We start from the raw sequence: 24,763 nt of genomic DNA on the forward strand, positions 1-24,763 counted from the left end.
TCTTTAGTTGTGACCTGTTATACCTGACGCTTATACCCTCTCCCAGGCACTAGCTACCAACCAAAGCACTTCATTCAGTTAAATTCTTTAATGTCTAATAGGCTTTCCAGCATTTACAACATCTAACAAATAATTCTTGAAAAGTGAGCTATACTTAGCTTCACAGAGCATAATATTCTTTGGTCTTGGGATTGGATAAATGTAAAGTATGTGGTAAATATGATATTTAAATATTTTTCTTGCACAGGAGGGAGTTCATTGTCAGGGTGAACTGAACAGTTGTCCAGAATGAGAATTTTGCAATTCTTTGTTTGGCCTACAAATGTGCAGTGTGCTTGGGCATCAAGCACAAAATCTTTTCAAGCCATTCTAACATAATCTTGGTGGTAAACCATTTTTATTTGCACAGTATATTACATTAAATTGGACTAAACTAATATTGACTAGATCTTGCTTAGAGCTCTAGCTTGGGTTAAATGTAAGCAGAATAAGCTGAGTCACTAAAAATCAAGAGATCACTGCCAATGGCAGATGTAAATAATTAAGCAAATATAGGTCACTGTGGTAGTTAAATGAAATAAATTGAATGGTTGAGAGACTCATAATTTTGGCCATACTAGAGGAGGTGCTAGTCCATCTTTTGCCAAAAATATTGGTGCTGTACTCGTAATAATATTTTCTTCAAAAGAGGGATAAATTTGATCCAACTGCAAACTTCTTTTGGTGAGTCAGATTTAATTTTGGCTAACTAAAATGTCTTTTTGTTAGCCAAAATAACTCGACAGTCAATTTTCAAATGATTGTTGACTTATTCCAGATTTGATTCATCTGCTGAAATTTTCATTTTTGTCATGATTAAGCCATTTTGTTATTCTTTTGTCCTGAACTCTGAAAAGTAATTTATTTTTGATATGTTAGGTGTGCTGTGTGTGTGGTGGGGAGGGGAGGGGAGTTTTTACTGGTGCTAACTGATAAAATATTCTAAAACCTGGCCACTGTTTGCAAATTCATATTTTAGTGAAAAAGCAAGCTAAAAATTGAAAGTTTGTCTTTCCTTCAAGTGCTGAATACTTCATAGTGATGTGAGACCAAAAAAAGGAATATGTCTGACTGGTTGGCTAAGTAGTTAATGTAATCACTCTCCAAAGTAAAGTAAGTGGTGAGTTAGAATCCTACTGTGGGTATAGATGTTTATGAATGTTCTCAAGTGTGAGATGAATTTCATTCTTCAATGCCCCCTCCTCATGGGGGCACCTGTCGTGGTGAAGGGGGGGGCTCTCACTGATGGTACCAATCCTTTCATTCTTCCTCTTTTTCTTTGCTTTTCTTTCTCCAAACCACCATCAGTGGGATCCAATGTCATGTTTGCCATGTGGTGTGACCTGTGGACATATGGAAAGGGGAATCCTGGTAGCTTTGCACTAATGTTGGCCTCTGCTTCAGCAAGATGGATAGTCTTGGATGGCTCAACCAGGATCAATCAGCTAGTGGGTTTGTCTGCAAGGCTCAAGGGTGTTGTAGTAAATCTCTTTCCCCAGGGTCAGGGTCAAGGCTTGCTGTGGTGTTCGTAATAGCATCTGGGGTAGCCCTGACATTCCACTCCCAAGCATGGTTATTGCTTGCAGATGACTGGGTGTCCATTTGTGGCTCCATGGTGGGTGGGGAGCTCTGGTGCTGAATCCAACTCCTGAGAATGAATACTATTTATTTAGCATATGATGTACAGGTCTCAGGATATTACATAAAACAACATAAAAACAATTTTAAAAATCATAATAAAAGGTGTACAGTAGGTTGAAATGATTAAACATTAAAAAAAATTAAGAGGCAGGAATCAGAGCTTAATCCTTAAATCCTGGATCCACAACATGGATTCTGGGGTCAGTTTAAAAAAGTCCTATTTAGTGCCTGAGAATGATAGGTCACTCAAATACAATGTGATTGATAGTCTGAATCCCACTTCCGCATTCACAGTTTGGAATATCGGATCAGTTCCGTTTATGCAAGAGATGCTTACATCTTCCATGTCCTGTTCTGATCCGATTTAAAGGTCCATACATGTCTAGGGAGATTGAAGCCCTCCAGACGAGATGTTGGATTTGAAATGGGAATTTGAAGATTGGAGGTATGGTGAAGCCAATACTTTCCCCATGATGCGATAGGTCGAAATTCTGGTTGTTCATTTGTATTGGATTTCAACCTTTGTAAGGTATGGAAGGAAATGTCTTGGTGGATAGGCAAGGAACTGTTTCCAATCATTTTTGTCCATAATTTGCTTAAGGCTTGGGACCTGCGAAGTGAGGGAAGGGGCTATGTTACTGAGAGTTGGGAGCCAGGAGTAGATCTTAGAGCACCAGAGATTATCCTCATAGTTTGATTCAGCTGGACATCGACTAAAGAAGTGTGTGCGCTGTTCAGCCACACAGGAGCACAGTGCTCTGCTGAAGAATAGACCAAAGACAGTGTGGTAGTACGCAGTGTGTTGGCATCAGCACCCCAAGAAGTACCAGCAAGTTTATGCATTATATTATTACGAGTTTTTAATTTTCCAGCAATATTTTCTGGATGATATTTAAATGTCAAACTTCTGTCTAGGGTAACTCCTAAGTACTTTGAATGATATTTCACCAGGTTATTTCTGAAGTAAACTTTTGGGATATAGTTGGCCTGGATATTACTTAAATGAAAGGATGTGATAAAGTATTTATCAAGTACAGCCAGATCTTCAGTTAAAATGCTCTCAGCTTTTTGGAATGTAGAATGTTAAGTTGCAATGGCGATATCATCAGCATACATGAATCTCCATGATGTTGTCACTGGGATATCACTAATATATAAGAAGACCCTCTCTCCACACTGTGCCATAGGCAGTGGAGAGGTCCATGAATACCGCTGTTGTTTTCAACTGTTTTTCAAAACCATTTTCTATGAAGGTTATCAAGGCCAGTACTTGATCACAACAACTTCTGTCAGGTTTGATGCTAGCCTGTTCCTGAGGAGTTCTATTATGTATGCTTGGAGATATTCTGTTGTATATCATTCTTTCCAGAAGTTTCAAGCAGATTCTTAACAAGGCGATAGGACGGTAGTTTGAAGCAATTGTAGGGTCTTTGCCAGGTTTTAAGAACGGCAATGATTTTAGATCTTTTAAAATTGATGATAGCATGCCAGTGTCCAGGATATTGTTATACATAGCAGTAAGCCATTTAATAGTTTTTGGTCCACAGTTCTTAATGAATTCAGGGTAGATGTTATCGAATCCATCTTCCTTCCTGGTCCTCAGTGAGTTAACTGCCTGGGTAAGTTGCTGGGAAGTGAAAGTCTGAGATAGTGACGATGATGGAAGATCTGTTTTAAGATTTTTTTAGTTTTTGTCTCACCTCTCTGAGCTACTCTATCTTGAGGATATTTAGTCATTGAAGCTATATGCTTTGCAATGTGTTTTGGATCTATGGCGAGCAATTTACCAGAAGTCCTTGTATTAGGGTCAAGCTTCGTAATCAGGGACCAAGCTTTTTGGCTGGAATGAGTAAAATTAAAATTGTTCATTGTCTTAATCCACTTGTCTTTCCCAGCATTGTCAAGAGACTTCAGTGGCTACGGTAGGGTTATTATTAGTAGAGAATTCTTTATACAGTCTTTCACTGTCACTATTCCAATTAGGAGAGTCCACTCTCCTAAAACCTCTTGGAATGATTCGTTTGGCAGCACCAATAATAATGCCAACAAATCTATTGTAGTTGTTTACAGTGGGCTTTATAAATCTTATAACAGTATCAACATGTTTCTTATTCCCAGTCAGCTTTGAGAAAGTTCCACCTAGGTTTTAATACTGTTCTTATGATTCAAATATTTAGGCCTACTTTATAGATTATAGGTCGATGTTGGCTATTTGGAAAATTATCTAATACTTCCCTAGAGATGGAGATGTGGCAGCCATTATCGTCTGCAGTACAGAAACACAAATCAGGGTTATATCCTCTTTCCCATCTAGAGGAGATAAAACTCATTTTATCTTTGGCATCAAAGATCAAATAGAGGTTCTGATTTTCCATCCAGTTCACTAGTAAAGTACCATTTAGGTCATCCCCTCTCTCTCTCTCTCTCTATGGCTGGAAAGGGAATGATGACTATTAAAATCTCTTATGATTATGCTTGGATGTTGTTACTGGGACAGTATTTGATCAGGCCATTTAACTAAGGGAGGTTTATACACGTTGGTTATGGTATAACCAGATATTATAATAGATACGCTATATATGTCCTCGCTAATGTTTAGTTCACAGATCTTATAATTTGGAATGTCGTTTTTTTATGTATGTTGCCACACCATATTTGGGATGGTTTATACTATTGATCACATTATATCCATGTATTTTCCCTCTCGTTACTAGGTCTAGATCGTCCTTAATTTGAGTTTCCTGTATTACAACTACGTCTATTTGATGGTAATTCAAGATCTTAGTAAGAACTTTGCATTTAGCCCTGCATATGTCTTCTATATTTAATTGGCATATTTTTAAGAGTGAGCCCATATTCTTCATTCTCAGGTCCTTGGTAGGTGTATTGTTACATCCTGAATGAAGAACTTTATTAAAGAAATAATTCATTCAGGATTTAACAAGTCAGAAAAATCAGCTGAGAGAAAAAACTTGTTCTGGAGCAGAAGAACTAAAGTACTAACTGTAAATGGAAATAGAATTGCCTCCTTTTAGTAGAATTGTAGTACCATGTAAAGAACTTCGTGTATAAATTAGTATTATATGAAATGCATCATGTATACGATTAATGGGTAAATCAGATGTAAACAATAGTCCTAAACTCATGGGCGGGCTTGAGGCATTGGCAATCTAGGAAAGCGACGCACATTCGGTTCCCGGAAGACGCTGCTATGATCTCGTGATGTGCCGAAGTTGCTGCAGACGAAGAAAGTAGCGGGCAGGAAAAGATCGCAGAAAAAAAAAAGGGTAAGAGGGTGCTATCGTGGTAAGAACAGGGTGCAAAAAGGGGAGGAAGTGAATGGAGAATAAAAAGAGTTTGCACCCCTTTCTCAAGGCTTTTTTTGCCTGTTTTCCTGGATGATGATTTGACTTCTCTCGTGGACTGGTGGTTCCTGATGGTGTTTTGTGATGATAGTTCGATATCGGAGGGTGTGCCTTTCTCTTCGATGTCGGAATTTCCGCCAGTACGAAAGCGTGAGATGTCAGAATATCTGTTTTCGCTCCTTCGCTGAAAGTTCTGATGGAATAATATCGTGGACGTGTATATCAGAACCGACAGTATAAATGATGATGGTCCGAAACAGATTGAGAATAGATGAAAAAAAAAAAAAAAAAAAACTCCAGGTGCAGAGCACAGCTTAGTCTGATGACCATAGTGACCCACCACATGGACGCAGGCTTATGGAAGTATCGACAAGGTAATTCAAACTAAGAAGGACAGTTCAGGCGGACCTGGAGATCCTGACCCAAGAAATGGTAATGTACAGATTTTGTTGTATAACTATCCAGTCGGAAAAGGGAAAGATCGTTGTAGTGTATTAAATGAGTATGGACAGTATTTAAGAACTTTAAGCGATTGTTTGGCAGTGGCTAATGTTCATAAGACAAATTGTTAGGAATGATTATAGATGATGTGACTAGTTTAATATGCAAGACAAACACAGTAGGTAGAATATTGATTAGAAGAGTATAATGTGTATATTATGTGTGTTTGTAGTGTATTAATCGAGTATGGACAGTATTTAAGAACTTTAAGTGATTATTTGGCAGTGGCTAATGTCCATAAGACAAATTGTTAGGAATGATTATAGATGATTGTGACTAGTTTAATATTCAAGACAAACATAGTAGGTAGCATATAGATTAGAAGTGTATATTATGTGTGTCTAGTCTTTAACTTAAGGTGAAGGATTTATTGTTCATGTATTAGAGTATTAATCAGTTTGAAAGGTCTGATTTAGCATGTCATTGAACTAATTGAAAGTGTATATTATGTCTTTAGATTCCAATAAATATGTTTTCCTTTAAAAAAAATTAAAATAATGGCGCACACGGCAATGCATAACAATGGTGGTGAGCCACTACCAAAATATAACAATGCCGCAACCGGTAGGATTCGAACCTACGTGGGGTAGTGAGACACACAAAAAAAGAAAATATAACAGTGCCACAGCCGGTAGGATTTGAACCTACGTGGGGTAGTGAGACGCACAAAAAAAGAAAATATAACAATGGCGCAGCCAGTAGGATTTGAACCTACGCGGGGTAGTGAGACACACAAAAAAAGAAAATATAACAGTATGTTGGTTATCTGAGAGCATGTGTCCATAAGTCCTGCTAGGAGAGTACGGAGCCATCTGTCACTGTAGACTATTTAGTGTTATTCAGGGTGCACCACGAGGAGGCAGTCTACATTACACTCCAGAATGAATACTTTTTTCATCCTCTTGTTTATCGGGGGCCCTCAAGTCCTAACTAGGTACAGAAACCATAGAATCAACAGAAAGGCAAAATAATAAACAAAAAACATCAGAGGCTGCAACAAATACACCACCGTTCCTAATTGTACACCCAACAGGTGAATGTCCAATTAGAAAAATGTCACCTTTCTTCATCCAGAAGGGTTGTCTCAGGACTCAAAACCGTGTTCAGGAGATATTTGTATTGAAGCAGCCAGCAGCTACAGTAGCACAATCAGAAAAATTGCTCTATGCAACATCTATTGGGGGAATATCGATTGCAATTACCCCCCCCCCCCCCCCCAAAAAATTTCCTAGAGGCATAATATCCAAAGTGGGATCTCCCTGTTGTTCTCAGTGAATACAGATATACAGGGTGTTCGGGATAAATTTGACATATTTATAATTAATTATATTTTTCCGTAAGTTACATGTATTAACACACACTTCTCTTCATTTAAAAGTTTGGACCCTTCTTCATTCATATACAAGATGTCAGAAAGGATGGATAGCTGGAACCCACCTGAATCATGGAAGAGAATAACTTGTATCATGATGATTCGTGCCCGCCATCAAAATAAGGATATTACGACTGCTGCCCAATGCTCCCTGAGTACAGTAAAAACAATCAGGCATGAACTAGAGACTTGCAATGGTGACTATGAGGATGTAGCAAGAAGAAAGATCCCTAGCAGACGATCTGATTGCGTTCGTACAGCAGAATTCCTCTCAAATCTGCAGGAACAGGTGTTGAAGAACCCTGGCATTGGAATTCGGGCTTTGTTCGTGGAGTTGCTAACTGTAGTCAAGCCCTGGATAACAAGGGTAGCCAATGGTAGGCCATATGTATGGCAGCAGGATTCGGCCCCTTGCCACACCTCTGGGAAAAGTCAAAAATGGTTGTCTGAAAATTTCTACGACTTCACCAGTCCAAATGTTTGGCCTCCAAACTCCCCAGACCTTAACCCCATGGATTATTTTGTATGGGGCGCAGTTGAAAAAGACACCAATCGCACTTCCAGTAATACAAAAGCCCAGTTAATGGATAAAATTAAAACAGTTTTTGCGGCCCTTCCCAGGGAGACTGTAGCATCAGCTTGTTCGAGGTTCCGAAGCAGAATTGAAGCTGTGATCGATGCTAATGGTGGTTATTTTGAGTAAATCTTGTTGATAGTATTGTAATTAACTCTGCCTGTAATGTTTTTTTGTCAATTCATTAAATTTAATAGATACAAAGAAGATTTTCTTTTTCCTTACGAAACTGTCAAATTTATCCCGAACACCCTGTACTTCAAAAGGACCAAGGAGAATGACACCATAAGAAGAAGAATAGTGATACATAGCGATGGGTATCTGGTTCCCACTAGAAACAACATCTTTACCTTTAACGAAACAAAACCACCATCCTGTGTCAAAGCAGGATATCTCAACTTTCCAGTACAACTTTATATCCCAAATCCTGTACAGTGCTTTAAATGTGAGAAATATGGTCATTCTCAAACTGCTTGTTGTGGCTCTGTCATCTGTACACAGTGTGGTAGTAAAGTACATGCAAATTAAAACTACTAACAGCAAAACATCAAAATGCTCTGATGGTGAGAGACATCACCAACATACCTCCAAGCATGTTTTTATTATTATTATTTTTTTTTTTATAAAAAGAGGATTTTCATATAGTGGGATCCTTTTTGGCATATCTTCAGGTATGAGTTCATAATGATTTCTCTCTTTCATTCACTCAAATGGGATAGCAAGCAAATCATATCTTTCGGGGATGTTGTAGTTGTGAAAAGGCAGGATTTGACACCCTTGTCAATGTCCTAACTGAAAGTTTCTTTACAGTTACCTTCTTGGCATAAGAGAGTTAGCAGATGTTGCTACTGTTGAGGTATACTGCCTCTTCACAACTACAACATCCCTGAAAGATATAACTTGCTTGTTATTCCATTTGGATGAATGAAAGAGTGAAATCATTATGGACTCACTCTTGAAGATATGTCAGAAAGGGTCCCACTATGTGAAAATCCTCTTATTAAAAAAAAGAAAAAAAAATATTTGAATGTGCAACACAGAGGATCAAACATGTGCCTTCTTTTACCCATCAATACATATCATGGATATTCCTGCCTCCCCCCCCCTTTGGAAGATAAAACAATCAGTATATTGAGTGCTCTAGAGGGAGTGGAATTTGGCAGTCTTGGAATTTTTTTCCAAGGGTGCTTAAGGGTCAAAGCTTAGGGTGCTTAAGGGTCAAAGCTGTATAACTGAGAGGAGACCTCCACATAGCCTTTAAAGGAATGCGGAGAACCGACCAGGGCTTCTGACCTAATGTCCAATCCTCACCTTCTCGTGGTGCACCCTGTTGGGTATCTACTTTGATACTGAACGAACGAGGATGGGCTGGCAATTTGGGATTTAGCCGACCAAATTGTATTCTTATTGGTTAAACCAAAATAAAAAATGATGGTACAACATGACAAAATTTCATGCCGGCTGGGGCGTCGCCCGGTTAAACAAGGCCCCCGTTGTTTTCGCCAGGGAACCAGGGCGAACAGCGAAAAGTCAGCTACTGGAACAAATCTGAAAACAAACCCCAACTCAACATCACCAGAGTTAAAGATCGGTACTATCAACGTAAGAAGCCTGAATGGCAAAGAAATGGAGCTAGCTGAGGAATTAGATAAGTACCAGATCGACATAATAGGGGTGACTGAAACAAAAAAGACCAAAACTGGTGAGATCTTTCTGAGCAATAAATACAAAATGTTATATTCAGGCAAGAGTAGCCATAGTATTCAACACAAAATACGAGGCTAATCTTCTTGAATGGCAGTCAGTCTCAAGTAGACCCAGAGGAAGACCAAGATATAGGTGGATTGATACGGTACAAAGTGCCTTAGACGATAGAAATATAAGATCTGATAATGTTAGAGTCTTGACAAGTAACAGACTGATTTGGAGGAAAATTGTAGATAGGAAGTTAGTAATGATGTAGTTTTTTCATGTAGTACTGTCATATCCTGTACACCCCTTGAGGGTACATGGCAGGAATTTGATGATGATGATGATGATGGAATTTTTTTCAGAAGAAAAAGAAATGATAAATACTGCCTATCCACAATTCTCAAAAAAAAAAAAAAAACATTTGAGACTAATGAAAACAAATCACTCATCATAGGAAGCCATATGATACATTCCTACAGTGTTTTGTTGGAATCTACAACAATTCCATAGACAATATCAAGGCTCTCTTGAATAAGCTCTACCAAATTAAGCCTGAAATTAAATTATGACAGTCTATACCCTTAAAAACAGAGCTACAACAATTTGCTCTATAACCAGCAAGCCCTGAAACAAGAACTAAAAATCATCAGCGACACATTCATAAATAATGGCTATAACAAAAATACTATTAATAAAATACTCCATAAAATATCAACAAAAAAGAATCTAGATTACAGTAAAACCATAGCCATCCCATACATTAAAGGGTTATCAGAAAAAATCAGCAGAATCCTACAACATTATAACCTCAATGCCACATACTAAACTTAAAACCATATTCAACTCCTCTAAGGATCCTCTCCTCCCATTGGCACATCCTGGAGTCTATTTCATCCACTGCACCTGAAACTTACCATACACTAGTAAGTTTCAGGAAAGAAGCTATGAAACAGGACGTACAATCCCTATACGTAAGCTCATCAATCCCAAAAAGCAACTTATCGTATGCCCAACGCATAGCTCTCCTGAAACTACGCAAAGAAAAAAATTCTTCATCACCAGAGCGGATAAGGGTAATGCCACAGTCGTTCTTAATACCAGTGAATACAATCGTAAAATGAACATTATCCTCTGTGATTGCGCTACCTACATCCTGCTAGAACACGACCCCACAAAAACACGTTAAGAAATTAAAAATCTTACTTAAAAAAGTAACCTCCTGGCCCCCTGACGTCACGAAAAAACTTAAACCTTTCCGCTACCGTCCCCCCCCCCCCCCCGGAATATACGGTTTACCAAAAATCCACAAACCCAATTCCCCACTCAGGCCTATAGTAGATGCCACCAATGCACCTTGCTACAGACTGTCTAAACAGCTTGCCAACTCTCTGACCCCCCCCCCCCCCTCACTAGAAGGTCCACTTCCTATATAAAAAACTCGACTCACTTTAAAGTCCTCACAGAAAATTTAACCTTGAATAATGCAAACATATTGGTATGCTTTGATATCTCCAATTTACCAATATTCCCTTAACTGACACCTTATCTCTCTTAGAAAACGTTTTACCCTCTGACATCTTAGATCTCTTTTCCTTTGCCATTAACTCTGGGTATTTCTCTTGGAAGAACAAAATCTACAAGCAGATAGAGGGAACCACCATGGGGTTCCCCCCCCCCTGCCAATTTCTATGTGGAAGATTTCGAAAAACGAGCCATAGACTCAGCCCCACTCAAACCTTCTATCTGGCTAAGATATGTAGATGATGTGTTTTCTATTTGGCCTCATGGCCCAGACACGTTAGACTCCTTCCTCAGGCATCTCAATAGCCTACATCCAAGAATCCAGTTTACTATGGAAAAGGAAAAGAACAATTGTTTACCCTTCCTAGACACCTTAGTCATGTGCCTGCCTAATGATACACTTGCCTTCACTGTATACAGAAAACCCACACACACAGGTAGATACATTCACAAACTCTCCCACCACCACCACCCCTTGCAACAATATGGCATCATTAAAACTCTTGCTAAGAGAGCCCACAATCTTTGTTCCAGTGGAACTGCCCTTACTACTGAGCTTAACCACATACACAGCACTTTCCTCTCCAATGGCTACAGTGAACACAGTATCAAAAAAATAATCAGTTCTTCCCCCATTCCCCGTCCTTCTCGTCAACAAGATTTTAAAAATGCCATCACCATACCCTACATCCGTGACACATCAGAAAAAATAGCCAAGATACTAAAAAAGTACAACCTACACACAGCATATAAGCCCTACCGCAAACTTGCTACCCTTATCTGTTCTACGTCAGCTCCCTCCTCTCTCTCTCTCTGCCTGCAGTTTACAAAGTACCCTGTTCCTGTAAGCTGGTGTACTTTGGACAGACAGGCAGATCAGCATCCATCTGCCTGGAGGAACACAAGTCTTACATCTGTAAACACAACTATGGCCATTCAGGCTTGGCTGACCATGTTTTGGACACCACCCACAGAGTATCATAGAAGAAAACCACCATGCTCCACCACAACAAATTCAAGAAAGAGAGACTTTTCTTAGAAGCAGCAGCAGCTCTCAGAAACCAACCAAATCTTAATAAATACGGTTGCATTAAGCTTCCGAAGATTTGGGAAACACTTATCACCAGAGGTCCCACCTTACATTCCAGGCCACCTATTACTGCCCTTAGAGGGCGCTCCACCTAGATAGGACTTTAGTGTCACCCACATGGTTGGGCTTAGTATTGTAAGATTTGTGTGTGCATGTTACATTAATTGTTTTTGTAATCCCCATAGATGTCCTAGTGATTAGGATGAAATATAGGAAGTATTAAATCCTATTTTAATTCTTTTTGAGTGTTGTAAAAAATCCATTAAGCCTCCAACATTATGTCCTCACAGCACTTAAGCCTTTACACACGGACACCCTATACGTAAGAAAGAACACATAACCATTATGGTGAAGCAGGCCTCTCTGATCACGCGCTCAACACCTTACACCAAATCAACTGAAAAAGCACCCACTCTTTACACCATACAAAAACCTGGTAAGAAAGGAAATTTAAGGAAGCCTGCGAAATTCTGATAAACCACCCAAATATCAACAACAAAGATGGAATGAAAATTCCAAGGATCTGGATGGCACACATTCAGCCTGCCTAATATATAAGATCCAGCTTAAGTCAGGACTCTAGCCAGCCTCCAGCTAGTATTAGAAACCATTCCATACCCACTGGTGGAATGTACATGTATAATCATATTGTAAATGTATGTATGTATATATATATATACACACACATAGATTTGCTGTTGCACCCAATGTAATTCTACAACCATCAGATTATACTAATACTAGGACTAGCTTTGATGTTTTTTTTTTTTTCCACCAGAGGTCAGGCCAACAATTGTTGTAGCAGTTGGTCAGTAACTTCAACAAACCTATTAGATTGTAGTGTAGCTTTTTCTCTGTATATGTGTATGCTCCAGAAGATGACCTTGACATAAAGGTCGAAACGTCGAATGTAGATTTTAGTTATATTAAACTAAAGTTTATATTCAAACACGGTAGTTGTCTCCATAATTTTCAAAAATGTATGACAGTCTAGTTTACACAGGGTCCAAACAGAGGAGGTTGTTCTTGCTCAGCTCCATATAGGTCATCGCTGTCTCATCCACTCCTTCCTTCTTAGGAGGGTCATGACATGTTTATATGTGAGTTTTGTGACTCTGGACTATACATCTCATAATTTGACTGCCCTTGTTTTGCCATCAAGTGCAGTCATCATTTTAGCTACTTTTATAATCTGTCTGACCCTACACACTTAGGCTGATATTTTTAGTTTAAGTTATCGTAAATATGTTTAAAAAAAAACACTTTGGATATGTATACATTTTATGAATTTCAATACCTCATACTTTTTCATGTGTTTTATACCCTGCTTTTACATTTTTTTTTTTCTATACTGTTTTTGTTGTCTTACTTATTTATTAAATAGTATACTTCTGAGAATCATTTCATTTATGATTTTTTATTGTTATTTCAACTTTTATATATAGTTTTAAGATCTGTATAAGCCCCTTATTTATTATGTGTTTTTGGTGCAGTATGACCATAGCTGTCTTTGTGTCATTAAACCCAAAGAAAAACATATTTCTATTAATATTTCTTATATTGATCTTTTCTACTTCAGTTCTTCTGGTATTGGGTTTGTTCTTCTTCTAGATGTTGAGTGACTTTTCACAGATTGTCCTGGTTTCTTGACAAACACAGTGGGGCCTTGTTTGACCGGGCAACACCCCCGCTGGCATGAAATCTTATGTTATACTATCATATGTATTTCCAGTTTAAGCCAATAGAGAATACAGTTTGGTTGGGTAAGTCCCAAATTGCAAGCTCATCCTTTTTCGTTCAGTACCGTGTGGATATCTACTAACCGTGTGCACCACACAAAGGTGAGGATTAGACGTTAGATCAGAAGCCTCAGTCACTTCTCTGCATTTCTTAAAGGTGACATGGAGATCTCATCCAAGTTATTTGGCTTTAATCTTTGAGCATCCCCATTTGAGGATAAAACAGTAAGATGGTTCTTATCAGCTGGCCACTATATAGTACATGGGACTAAAGCTAAGGTAATAAATCACAAGACTTCCTGATCTGCTAGCAATAAGTTTGCAGTTACTTAATCTGATGCTTTCAGAAGGAGAAGGAGCTATCAAGAACATGCACATGGAAATATGACTGGATTTGATCTGTGTGGGCAACATTGTTCATAAGTCTTTCACTCTCCCCTTCTCCTAATAATGAATGACAACATAATCATATATGGTTGTACAGCAGAACTCAAAAAATCTCCCACAAAAACATTTCCTCTCTCAAAACAGAAAATCAAAAAAGTAACAAAAATTCCACAAAGAAGCATCTATAATGCTTACAACAACAACAAAAAGTTTCCATATCCATTTCACCTAATATTCATGACATTAATATTGCTATAAAGTGATGGGCACCACAACGGAATCTCATCTGGTCAAGCAATCCCCATCCATAACAGCTGTCCATATTATACAGTTCCTTTTCTTGCAAGAATAGCACATCTAATATGTGATTTCATCAGATTTGATATCTCGCTATCAGATCTGATGAAAAGTAATTATATAAATTTGACCTCTCCCCCCCTCCATTTTGATTTGCTCTGATTCAGAATTCCTTGCACACACTGTTGCATTCATTGCTGTCTCTATCATTCTCTACACTCTAATAACTACTGTGACATCTTTTGATAACTTATCTTTAAAACATGATTTTCTGCAGTCCAAATAGATTGTCTTCCTTGGGGATTCTGTTTAAGATTTGTTAAGTCTTGCAGTTCTTTTGTTTCTGGCATGATTAAGTAGATGTCATCACATGCATACATACATACATATTGGATCCACTTTTTGTTGTTTTTAAAATTTAATTATTCTAATGCCCATTGGTCAGAAGACTCCATAAATAGATTTAAGAGTTGTGGTAAGATTGAAGAACCCATCACCAAAACCATTTCTCTTTGATGGGTCATTCAAATTCTCCATTTAAATGGAAATGTATCGATATGTTGTCATCTCTGGATACACTGTAAACAAATTTGACCATGTTTGTGCTCTAAAAATGTTTAGGTTTCAGACTTTTTTTTTTTTTTAAATAATAAACCCTGTTGAATTTTTTTATTCATGAATCCATTTTGGAATAGTTTGAATAAACAGAGAGAGAAAAAAAAAGGATTGTGGGAAGGGAGGCCTCTTAATGATTGGATAAAGGGTCCTTCCAGTTAGTGCTTTAAGAAACTCCATATTATGACAGGATGCATGAAATATAGCTGGTTTTTAATTTCTTAAAAATTTCTAATTAGACTGCTTTGTTGTTTGCTACCCACACGGATCCTTGTTAAATCACAATTACTGCTATCTTATTGTAGCTTTTGTATTTTAGCCAGACCAGGTGATACGAGGCATGTTCAAAAAAAGACCGAACTTTTTAAATTGTGCATCAACCGGCACAGAGAGCGCACCTAGCAACAGATTTTGACAACAAATTGCCATTTGCCCTGTGTGCACAAGCTGTTCATCGGATTAGTGACAAAGTGACAATGAAAGAGCTTGAAGAACAATGTGTGTGTATGTGAAATTTTGCTGAAAACTTGGTGAAAATTTTACAAAGATATTTCAGTTGCTTAACCAAGCATACCAGGAGGACTGTATGAGCTGAACACATTGCTATGAGTGGTTTAAGCATTTTAAAAAGGGCAGAATGTTGGTTGGTGAAGATTCCAGGCCTGAACGACCATGTCAAAAGAGTTTGTGCTCATGGAAATCACTGTTTAACTGTCCAAGAAGTTGCTGACGAAGTGGGCATCACCATAGGATCTTGTCATCAAATTTTGACTGAAAAATTTCAGATGCATCGTTTCAGTGCAAAATTTCTGCCGCATTTGTTGACTGATAATCAGAAAGAGAACCATGTTGAAATTAGTCAGGAACTGCTTGCCAGTGCAAATGGTAATGGAAACTTTCTTAAGAATATCGTAACAATAGATGAGACGTAGATGAGATGGAGCACAATGGATGGCTGATATTTTGCGATATAACTGTGGATGAGGAGTGATATGTAAGCCAGTGCATAATTGTGGTGCAACATCCAAGTCTGGTTTCCTACAATTCAGACCTCTTCCTGCACACAGCATCCCTCAAATGCACTAAAACTTCCTGGTACAACTCTTTGTTTACCATCTGACCATGTGGTACAAATTCATAACGGACAATGCCTTTCAATCAAAAAACACAACCAACACCACCTTCATTTTTGACTCATCCATGCTTTTTTTTTTTTGGTTGAGGAAGCCCCCACTGCGAGATGATTTCATCTTGGTTTCAACATCATAGCCATAAAGTTGAAACTAAGAAGCAATCATCGCAGTGGGGGGGGGGGGGGAAGAGGGCTTCCTCCACCAAAAAAAGCATGGATGAGTCATAAATGAAGGTGATAGGTGATGTTGGTTGTGTGTTTTTTGATTGGAAAGGCATTGCCTGTTATGAATTTGTACCACATGGTCAGATGGTAAGCAAAGAGTTGTACTAGGAAGTTTTAGTGCATTTGAGGGATGCTGTGTGCAGGAAGAGGTCTGAATTGTAGAAAACCAGACTTGGATGTTGCACTACAATTATGCACTGGCTTACTATCACTCCTCATCTAAAGTTATATTGCAAAATATCAGCCATCTGTTGTGTTCCATCCACCCTAATCTCCAGACCCTGCAGACTTTTTCCTGTTTCCCAAACTTAAAACCACTTTGAAAGGACGTCATTTCCAAACCATAGAGGAGATTCAGGAAAATCACAGAAAGTGCGTTCCGGGAAGCATTCCAACAATGGAAGAAACATTGGGAATGATGTGTCGCCAGTAGAGGAAACTACTTTGAAGGGGGACAGTTGCTTAAAACATTGTAAAATGAGCAATAAAGTCCTTATAGCAAAAGTTTGGTCTTTTTTTTTGAACCCGCCTTGTATATTTGGATGATATTATGGCTTTTGCATTCTTCCACATCCAGATGTTATGCCTGCTATGTCCTCTACATCTGGCCCTTTCAGAGTTGGATTTCGATATGTCAGTTTTGCTTTAGCTACTTAAGATATGCTGAATTTTTAACTTGAATGACATTGACATGTTTGTTGGAGAACTAAGATTGGATAGTTGTCAAAGACCCATTTGAGTTAATATGGAAGTCTTAAAGGAAATTGACCTCGTTGTTTGGATATTTAGACTGCATACAATCAAGCATCAGAATAAATAATCAAATTGGGGGATGAATGAAGTCTGTGAGATAATGCAGCAGAATATGATAAAGAATAACCAATTAGTTTTCTTCACTTCCATATTAGAAAAAATAAAAAGATCAGATGCAAGGTTTAGTAGTAATGTAATATAAACTGATGAAAAGTGTTGCTATTTTTCATTAAAAAGTTTAATGAAAAGTGATAAAAATGATAAAACTTTTGTTAATTTGTAATGTTTCATTAAAAAAATTAAACATTAAAATCAATACAGTATTTCAAATCACGTTTTAATCTCCATTAATTTGAAGAATATTTTAACTAATTTTTTAAAAAGAAAATACTGTTATAGATTATTACTCTGTAACAGTTTTTTCTTATTTGATTTTTTATCAATGAACTTCTCCCATTTAATATTTCAGAATGGCAAACCATATGGAGCTCGTTATGTCGGCTCGATGGTAGCAGATGTCCATCGTACAATCAAATATGGAGGAATATTTATGTATCCTGCCACAAAAAGTGCTCCAAAAGGCAAGGTATTTCATTTCTACTAAATTCTTTAATTAATGAATGCTTAAATATAAAATAGAATTGGTTAGTTATAGAAAAAAAATGTGGGAATCCAGATTAGAACTCTATTTTTGAATCATAAGAAAACAGCCAGCTCTGACTATAATAAATTTATGGGTTGTTGTCGGGAACAAAGGAATAGTATAGTTTCTTTTGGAAATTTTTTTGTAGTGTTTTTCTTTAAAATAGCAATGTCACTATAGAGCCATTCCTGGGACTTTTCTTCTGTTGATTTTATGGTGAGTTTTGCTTTAATGTTTGTTGCTAGAGTGAGAAGAGACCTTTTATTAAAAAAATTAGATGTGTAGAAAAATGGGTTCACAATTTCCAAACATTTTATGTTTCAAAAAACATTCTTTGTGTCTACTTTTTTTCAGTATGGTCTTTCCTTTAGGAATACATTTAAACAGCAGATATGGAGATATATAAACAATAAAAGTTTATTATAGCAAACAGTGTACTAAAAGTCATAAGTAATCATTTTTGAAATGGAACATCATTATCATATTTAAATGCATACTTTCATGAGATATACTGTTGCTTGAAGTGGAATTTACTAACATTAAACTTAATAAATTAACTTAATAAACATTAAACTTAATAAACTGATTTCATTTAAAAATCCTTATTTTTTTTTTTCTTTTGTTCTTAGTCAGTGAATCAGGGTAAACATAAAAGTTTAGCTACTTGAACAGATCTACTGGAACCTTGGAAATTCAGTGGAAAAATACAAAGAACACATTGATTAATTTAGCTAATGTGATGAAGTGTTGTCTGTAAAGATATAAAAATCAGTACTTCATGGTGATTTAATTTAAAAAGGCAATCCAGAAAGAGAAGAAACCATATTGAAAGTTCCTATCAATATAACAGTTATGTATAAGAGTTGCTAAACGAAAGTCACAGAAGGACTTTGGTAGATAAATACAAGATGAATGCAATAAAATAGACAAAATGTTCTGAAGGCTGTTGAAGAAGCTTAGAAATGAAGGTAACAGTATTATAAGAAGAAACGAAAATAATAATAGTGATATACAAACAGAAGATAAATATTCTAGAGGCTGAAGTAATTCATTTGAAAGATTGTGAAATGAGAGCAAGAGAACTAACTATCTATAGAAAATATTCAAGAGGATTGTAATCAGGAGTACATATTAGTCCATACTTGGTGTAGAAATTATCAGAAACCTGAGGTATGGAAAAGCACCTTCAAATAAATGACACTCAACCAGAAATGCTCAAATATGGAGGGATCATCTTATGCACAGGTGCATGAGGCTTTAGCTGGGGTCCCCGAAAAATCAGGGCTTTAAGGGTTTCAATTGTTTGAAACCCAGTTTAAGGGTTTCAAACAATGAGATTAAAATTGAAGAATTAAAAGTATAAATAATTAAAACTGAACATAAAAAAAAATTGTTTTCTGTTAAATTTTCTATATCACTATAAATAATATATATATATATATATATATATATATATATATATATATATATATATATATATATATTTATGTATACATAGCTCAGAAAAAGGGTTTTCTGAGCTATGTATATATATATTTGCTTCAAGTCAATATCTAAATAGATCATATGCGCTTTTTTAAAAAACAAGATGCAAATACTATTTATTTTTATTTATTTATTTATTTTTGTGTCCATGACTTGTTTGTGGTGATTAATCTTGAAACTCTATTTTCATGTATCTATTTGTCGATTTGTCACTAAAGATACCTATCAAGACACTAATCTGTTCATTTGTTTATAGCTTAATTTAACTTGATTTTTATATGTATTTATGGTAAATCTAGATCATTTGAAATTTATTTTTTGCTAAATCATAAATTGGGAGAAACATTGATAATATCTTTTTTAAATGTTTAAGGAATTACTATATACTGTCCTGTTTATGGTTTTAATTGATGTTATATATAATTTTTAGGATTTATATTATCCTCATGTACTGTAAATCTCCTTAAAACTAAGGGTCTGGGATTTGGGTTAGAAAATAATCTCCACATTTTTCTAGATGACTGGGTATCGAGATTATAAAAAATTTAAAGATGAAGTCATCCAATTTTTGGATACATAAAAGAAGAAAATATTTATAATGCAGTAGATATGTTATAATATGATAAATAATGTACTCAGATCAACATTTCCTAATGTGGAAACAATGCTGAAAATTTTTCTAACATTGTCCATTAGTAATACCCGTGGAGAATGTTTTTTTTTTTTTTTTGTTCTTAAAAGGATGAAAAATTATTTACGAAATCTCTGCATCAGAATAAAATGTCAAGTTTATCACTATTATTTACTGAAAATAATATGAATAATGATAATATTATTGAATTATGATAATAATTATTGATACATTTGCTAAAGAGAAGTCCAGGAAAAGACATTTGTAGTGTCTTTATATAGAACTAGTTTAACATTTGTGTTTGATATGTATTGTCTTTACTTAGCATAAGTCTTTTAATAAATGTAATAAAAGTTTTTTTGTAAATATATATTGTTTTTATTTGTCTTTATTCATTTTGTAAGGGGGGGGGGCAGGAGCACTTTAGTGCCTTGGCCCTGAAAAGTATAAGCACGGTCCTGAAATATTGAAGTTTTACAGTGGCTACAATGCATAATTCAGAAAGCCTGATCAGAAAGTTGAATTCTAAATGATTGGAGTAGAACTACCATAGTACCCATTTATAAGTTGGATAATAATACTTTCAGTATTATTATTCTTGATACTTGAGAAGAGGCTAAGAATTATTTGGAAAATAAAAGTTGAAAGAACAAGTTGGTTTCGGGCCAAACAGTTATCAAATTTTCACTTTTAAGGCAAATAGTTGATAAACCATGAGAGTATAAAAGATCGGTATTTAAGTTTATTATATTGGAAAAGACATAATAAAGTGTCAAGAAAAACTATTCACAACCCTTTGTGGTGTTAATGGTACATTGTACAGAGCAATATATACACCGTATACTGAAGTTGTAAATCAATTTTTAGAATCAAAAGAGTTACTGGAATATGGTTTGTAAAATCAGGTGTAAGAGAAGGATGGCTGCCATCTCCACTGTTTATTTTATCTTCATTGTACAGAGCAATGTATAGCCTATACTGAAGATATAAATCAGCTGTTAGAATCAAGAGTTAGAAAAATATGGTTTGATGTAAAATGAGGTGTAAGAGAAGGATGCATTCCATCTTCACTGTTATTGATCATCTGCGTCAATCATATTATGAAAAAAAAAAAAATTTGGAGAATTAAACCTGTTATCAAAATTGGAAATATTCATTTCAGCTCTTTACTTTATGCAGTTGATGTTATACTACTAAATAAATTCAGTACAAATCTTCATGACTTTTAACTAAATTGAATAACGTATAATAAATTTGGTATGAAAATCAACAATAGACATGAACTTGAAAACATCAACCTGCCTTCTCTGAACAGAGAACCTATAGAACAAGTAAAAACACACACACACCCACAGTGTCCCATAAGTTCCAAAATATTTAAATAATTCAGAAAAATGGGCATATTAGAGTGGGTTTGCACGAAAGTGAATTGCAAGGCAATTTTTTTGTGGGGAGAAAAAAATTAGTTAAAATTTTCACTGATAGAGGTTAATCACATCCATCGTTTGCAAATATGGACAGATGAGAGTTCTATAAAACGCAGAGTGTATCGCTGGCAGCTCATAATGAATGGAAATTCCCAGTCATTGGGGCAAACAGAATTGTTTTTGTGAAAAGAAAAATTTGTTGCTGTGGTGCTTACATTGGTGGTGTGATGCTTACGTACCATGAAGGATGAGGAATATATTCGTTCTCGCTATGCCTGTGATTCTTGCAGCTTCCTGTGCACTGTTTACACTGCTTGTTGATTGTGCCGCTAGAGTATTCATTTGCACTACCACAACACTGGTCTGTATGTTCGAGGACGATCTGACAAATTTCCAGTTTTCTCAAAATGTCTTATTGGAGACTGTAGTCTGGCAGGAGTGATAAGACCTTAACCTTCATTGTTTCATGTTCGAAACTTTCGTAAAACTTCTGCTACCGATTCCCCACTTATGTGAAACTTCATTAACAATGCCTTATCCACCAAAGTAAGCATCACAGCAGTAAATTTTTCTTTTCACAAAAACAATTCTGTTCGCTCCAGTGACTGGTAATTCGCACACATTCATTACAAGCTGCCATTGGTACACTCTGCATCTTATAGAACTCGCATTTGCAAGTATTTGCAAATGAGGCATGTAATACAGTGCCTTCTATTGGTGAAAATCTGAAATATTTTTTCTCCCTGCCAAAAAAAATCCCCTCCTTGCAATTCACTTTCATGCAAACTGCATTGTAACATACCCATTTTTATGAATTATTGAAATATTTCAGAACTTACGGGACACCCTGTGTGTGTGTGTGTGTGTGTGTGTGTGTGTGTGTGTGTGTTATCATCATCATCATACGTATCAAGGATTTAGGCCTAGCTTGGCCTGTTCCAGCCTTAGAAGTCATCGTTTAAGAGGACATCCTGGTTTTCTTTTTCCTAATGGCTTGTTTTGGTAATCTTTCTGTTTTCATTCTTTGAACGTGTTCCATCCATTTATGTTTATATTTTTTAATTTTTTCTATTACTAGTTCTTGGTTTAATTCTTTCATAATTTCTTCATTTCTTTTGTGATCACATAGGGTATACTTTGCAGTTTTTCTCATAAACTTCATTTCTGCTGTTATTAATCTTTGTTTGTCTTTTTGTTTTATTGTCCAGATTTCGCTTCCATACATTAAGACTGGTAGGGCTAATGTATTGTATACTTTTAGTCTGGTTTGCTTTTGAGCTAGGTTTGGTTTAAATATAGAGTTAATTACGCCTGTTATTTTTAAATATTTTGCAATTTTTACGTTTATATCTTTTTCATTTTCATATGCAGTCATACATCCTAGGTAGTTAAATGAATTCACCTGTTCTAAGATCTTGTTATCTATTACTATTTTAGTTCTTGCTGGATCTTGTCATTTAAATGCCATAGTTTTTGATTTTTCTGTTGATATTATCATACCATAATCTTTGGCTATCTCATTTAGATCTAAAATTGCTTTCTGTAAGTTATCTTCAGAATTTGTAATTATTATTTGGTTGTCGGCAAAAAGGAGAGTATTTAAGTTCACTGTAGGAGAAAGTTTAATTCCTTGATGTAAATTCTTATTCCATTTTATTATTATTTCATTTAAATAAATATTAAAAAGAGTTGCTGAGAGGGGACATCCCTGTCGGACCCCTTGGTTTATCTCTCTCGTATATGATAGCTCATGATTTAATCTTATTTGTATTTGATTATTTTCATATATATTTGTGATAGCTTTTAGGATATTATTTGGTATTTGTCTTTCTTTTAATATGTTAAATAATATGTTTCTTTTAACTTTGTCAAATGCTTTTTCAAAGAAGATGATATAGTTAGTGGGATAGAATGTGAATGGTGTAGTGTGTTCAGGGTGGGATAGAGAGAAAAAAAATGCGGGGAGGAGAGTGTTATTGATGATAGCCGATGAACTGCAACCAAATAGAGTAGAAGTTCAACTGCAAGCCAGTGAAAAGAGCACATTTAAGGCTGTCTGGTGTGAGTTAGCAGCCAGCAGAACAAAATACACAGTTGGATGCATTCAGAACAAGCGGGAGGAATTTTTGGCCAGAGGATGGAAAAGATGCATAGGCAAATCGAGTCAATGAGTGGAGGGCAGGTAATTATTAAGGGTGATTTCAACTACGGGAACATAGATTGGTAGGAAGAGAGGACTCATGGGAGGCAGGAAATGGAATTTATGCAGTTACTAAGGGATAATTACTGAGACAGCATATGATCGAATATTCTAAGTTTGAGAGTGCTCGATCTAGTAATTGCATCTGAGAATTTGTTTATAACGAATAGGGATACGTTCCACCAGTTGGTGAGAGTGATCATATGGTCTTGACCTATGAGGTGGCTAAATGTGTGGAATTTTCAGTTAAGACTGGGTAAGCTGGTAAGTATGACAAGTTTAGGAGATTGTTTGGATCAATGCCATGGCATGTGAAACTGCAAGGGCTAGATGTCGATAGTGTATGGGAAGTGGTAAAGGAGTGTTTGAGGAAGTAATCACGGACTGCATACCTAGAGTCAGGAGAGTAAATAAAGTGGGAGTTAAATGGATGAATATTATCATTAAGCTGGAGTTGCAAAAAAAAAAAATATATATATATATATATTATGGAGGAGAAAGGTGACCAGCAGGCACATAGAAGGGTAAAAGCAGAGTATAAAAGTAAATTTGCAATGCATGCTAAAGATAATCCCAAACAGTTCTTTTGAAATACTGCAGGTAAAAGAAAAAATGTTTATGGCAGAATGATTTTAATGAATGCCAATGATAGGGAGGTAACTTAATTTGTTGAAAGAGTAGAATTACTAAGTGAACACTTTGCAATAGTATATCATCCACTTGGAGATACTGCAGTAACAAGAGAGGCAAAGACTTATATGGTAAAAGAACTGAGGTAAATGAAATGGAGGTGCATAACCTATATTACAGAACCTTAATGTGAATACATCAGTGGGATGGGATGGTACACCAGCTGAAGTTTTATGTGAAGCCGTTGACTATATTGTTTAATCCAGTGTTATCCAACATATTTTGGATCATGTCCCACCTCAACGCCTCAAAGATTTTGATGCCCCACCTCAACGCTGATAGTTGAGTATATCAGTGATGAGGTGATGAATGCAACATATTTTCTAATTGCCCCCTGTGGGGTGTATGCCCCACATTAAGAAACACTGGTAAAAGTTTCAGCTCTGGATTAGTCCTGAGGGGGTGGAAAGAAGGGGAAAATAGTTCCATTGGATAAAGGAGGCTCCAAGAGTCATGTAGCAAATTACTGACCTATCAGCATATCAGGAGTTGTTGTCAAAGTATTGGAAAAGTTGATCAAGAGCAATTTGTGAACGGTAGGTTATACCTAAGTAACTTGCTCACATTTTATAATATAGTGATAGCTGAGTTGGATAAAGGTAATGGGTTTTATAGTGATACTTTTGGACTTGTCAAAAGCCTTTGACAGGATACTACATGGAATTCGAATCAGTAAACTGCAACACACACACACACACAGGGATGGATATCCCCATATTCTATGATTTGGATAGACTGATAGAC

The 24,763-nt window shown here is 36.2% G+C and overlaps 1 protein-coding gene across 1 annotated transcript in view; it reads left to right on the forward strand.

Annotated features, from left to right (window-relative positions):
• fbp (fructose-1,6-bisphosphatase) overlaps positions 1–24,763 on the forward strand; it is a 116,889-nt gene that overhangs the window by 81,238 nt on the left and 10,888 nt on the right. Inside the window, exon 5 of the mRNA XM_090416178.1 lies at positions 17,413–17,529. Coding sequence (XP_090272304.1) covers positions 17,413–17,529 — 117 coding nt within the window. The remainder of the gene's footprint in view (positions 1–17,412; positions 17,530–24,763) is intronic.

This window comes from Typopeltis vanoorti, chromosome 3 (assembly GCF_054136105.1).
Source record: "Typopeltis vanoorti isolate ZY-2024b chromosome 3, IOZ_Tvanoo_1.0, whole genome shotgun sequence".
Classification (NCBI taxonomy): Eukaryota; Metazoa; Arthropoda; class Arachnida; order Uropygi; family Thelyphonidae; genus Typopeltis; species Typopeltis vanoorti.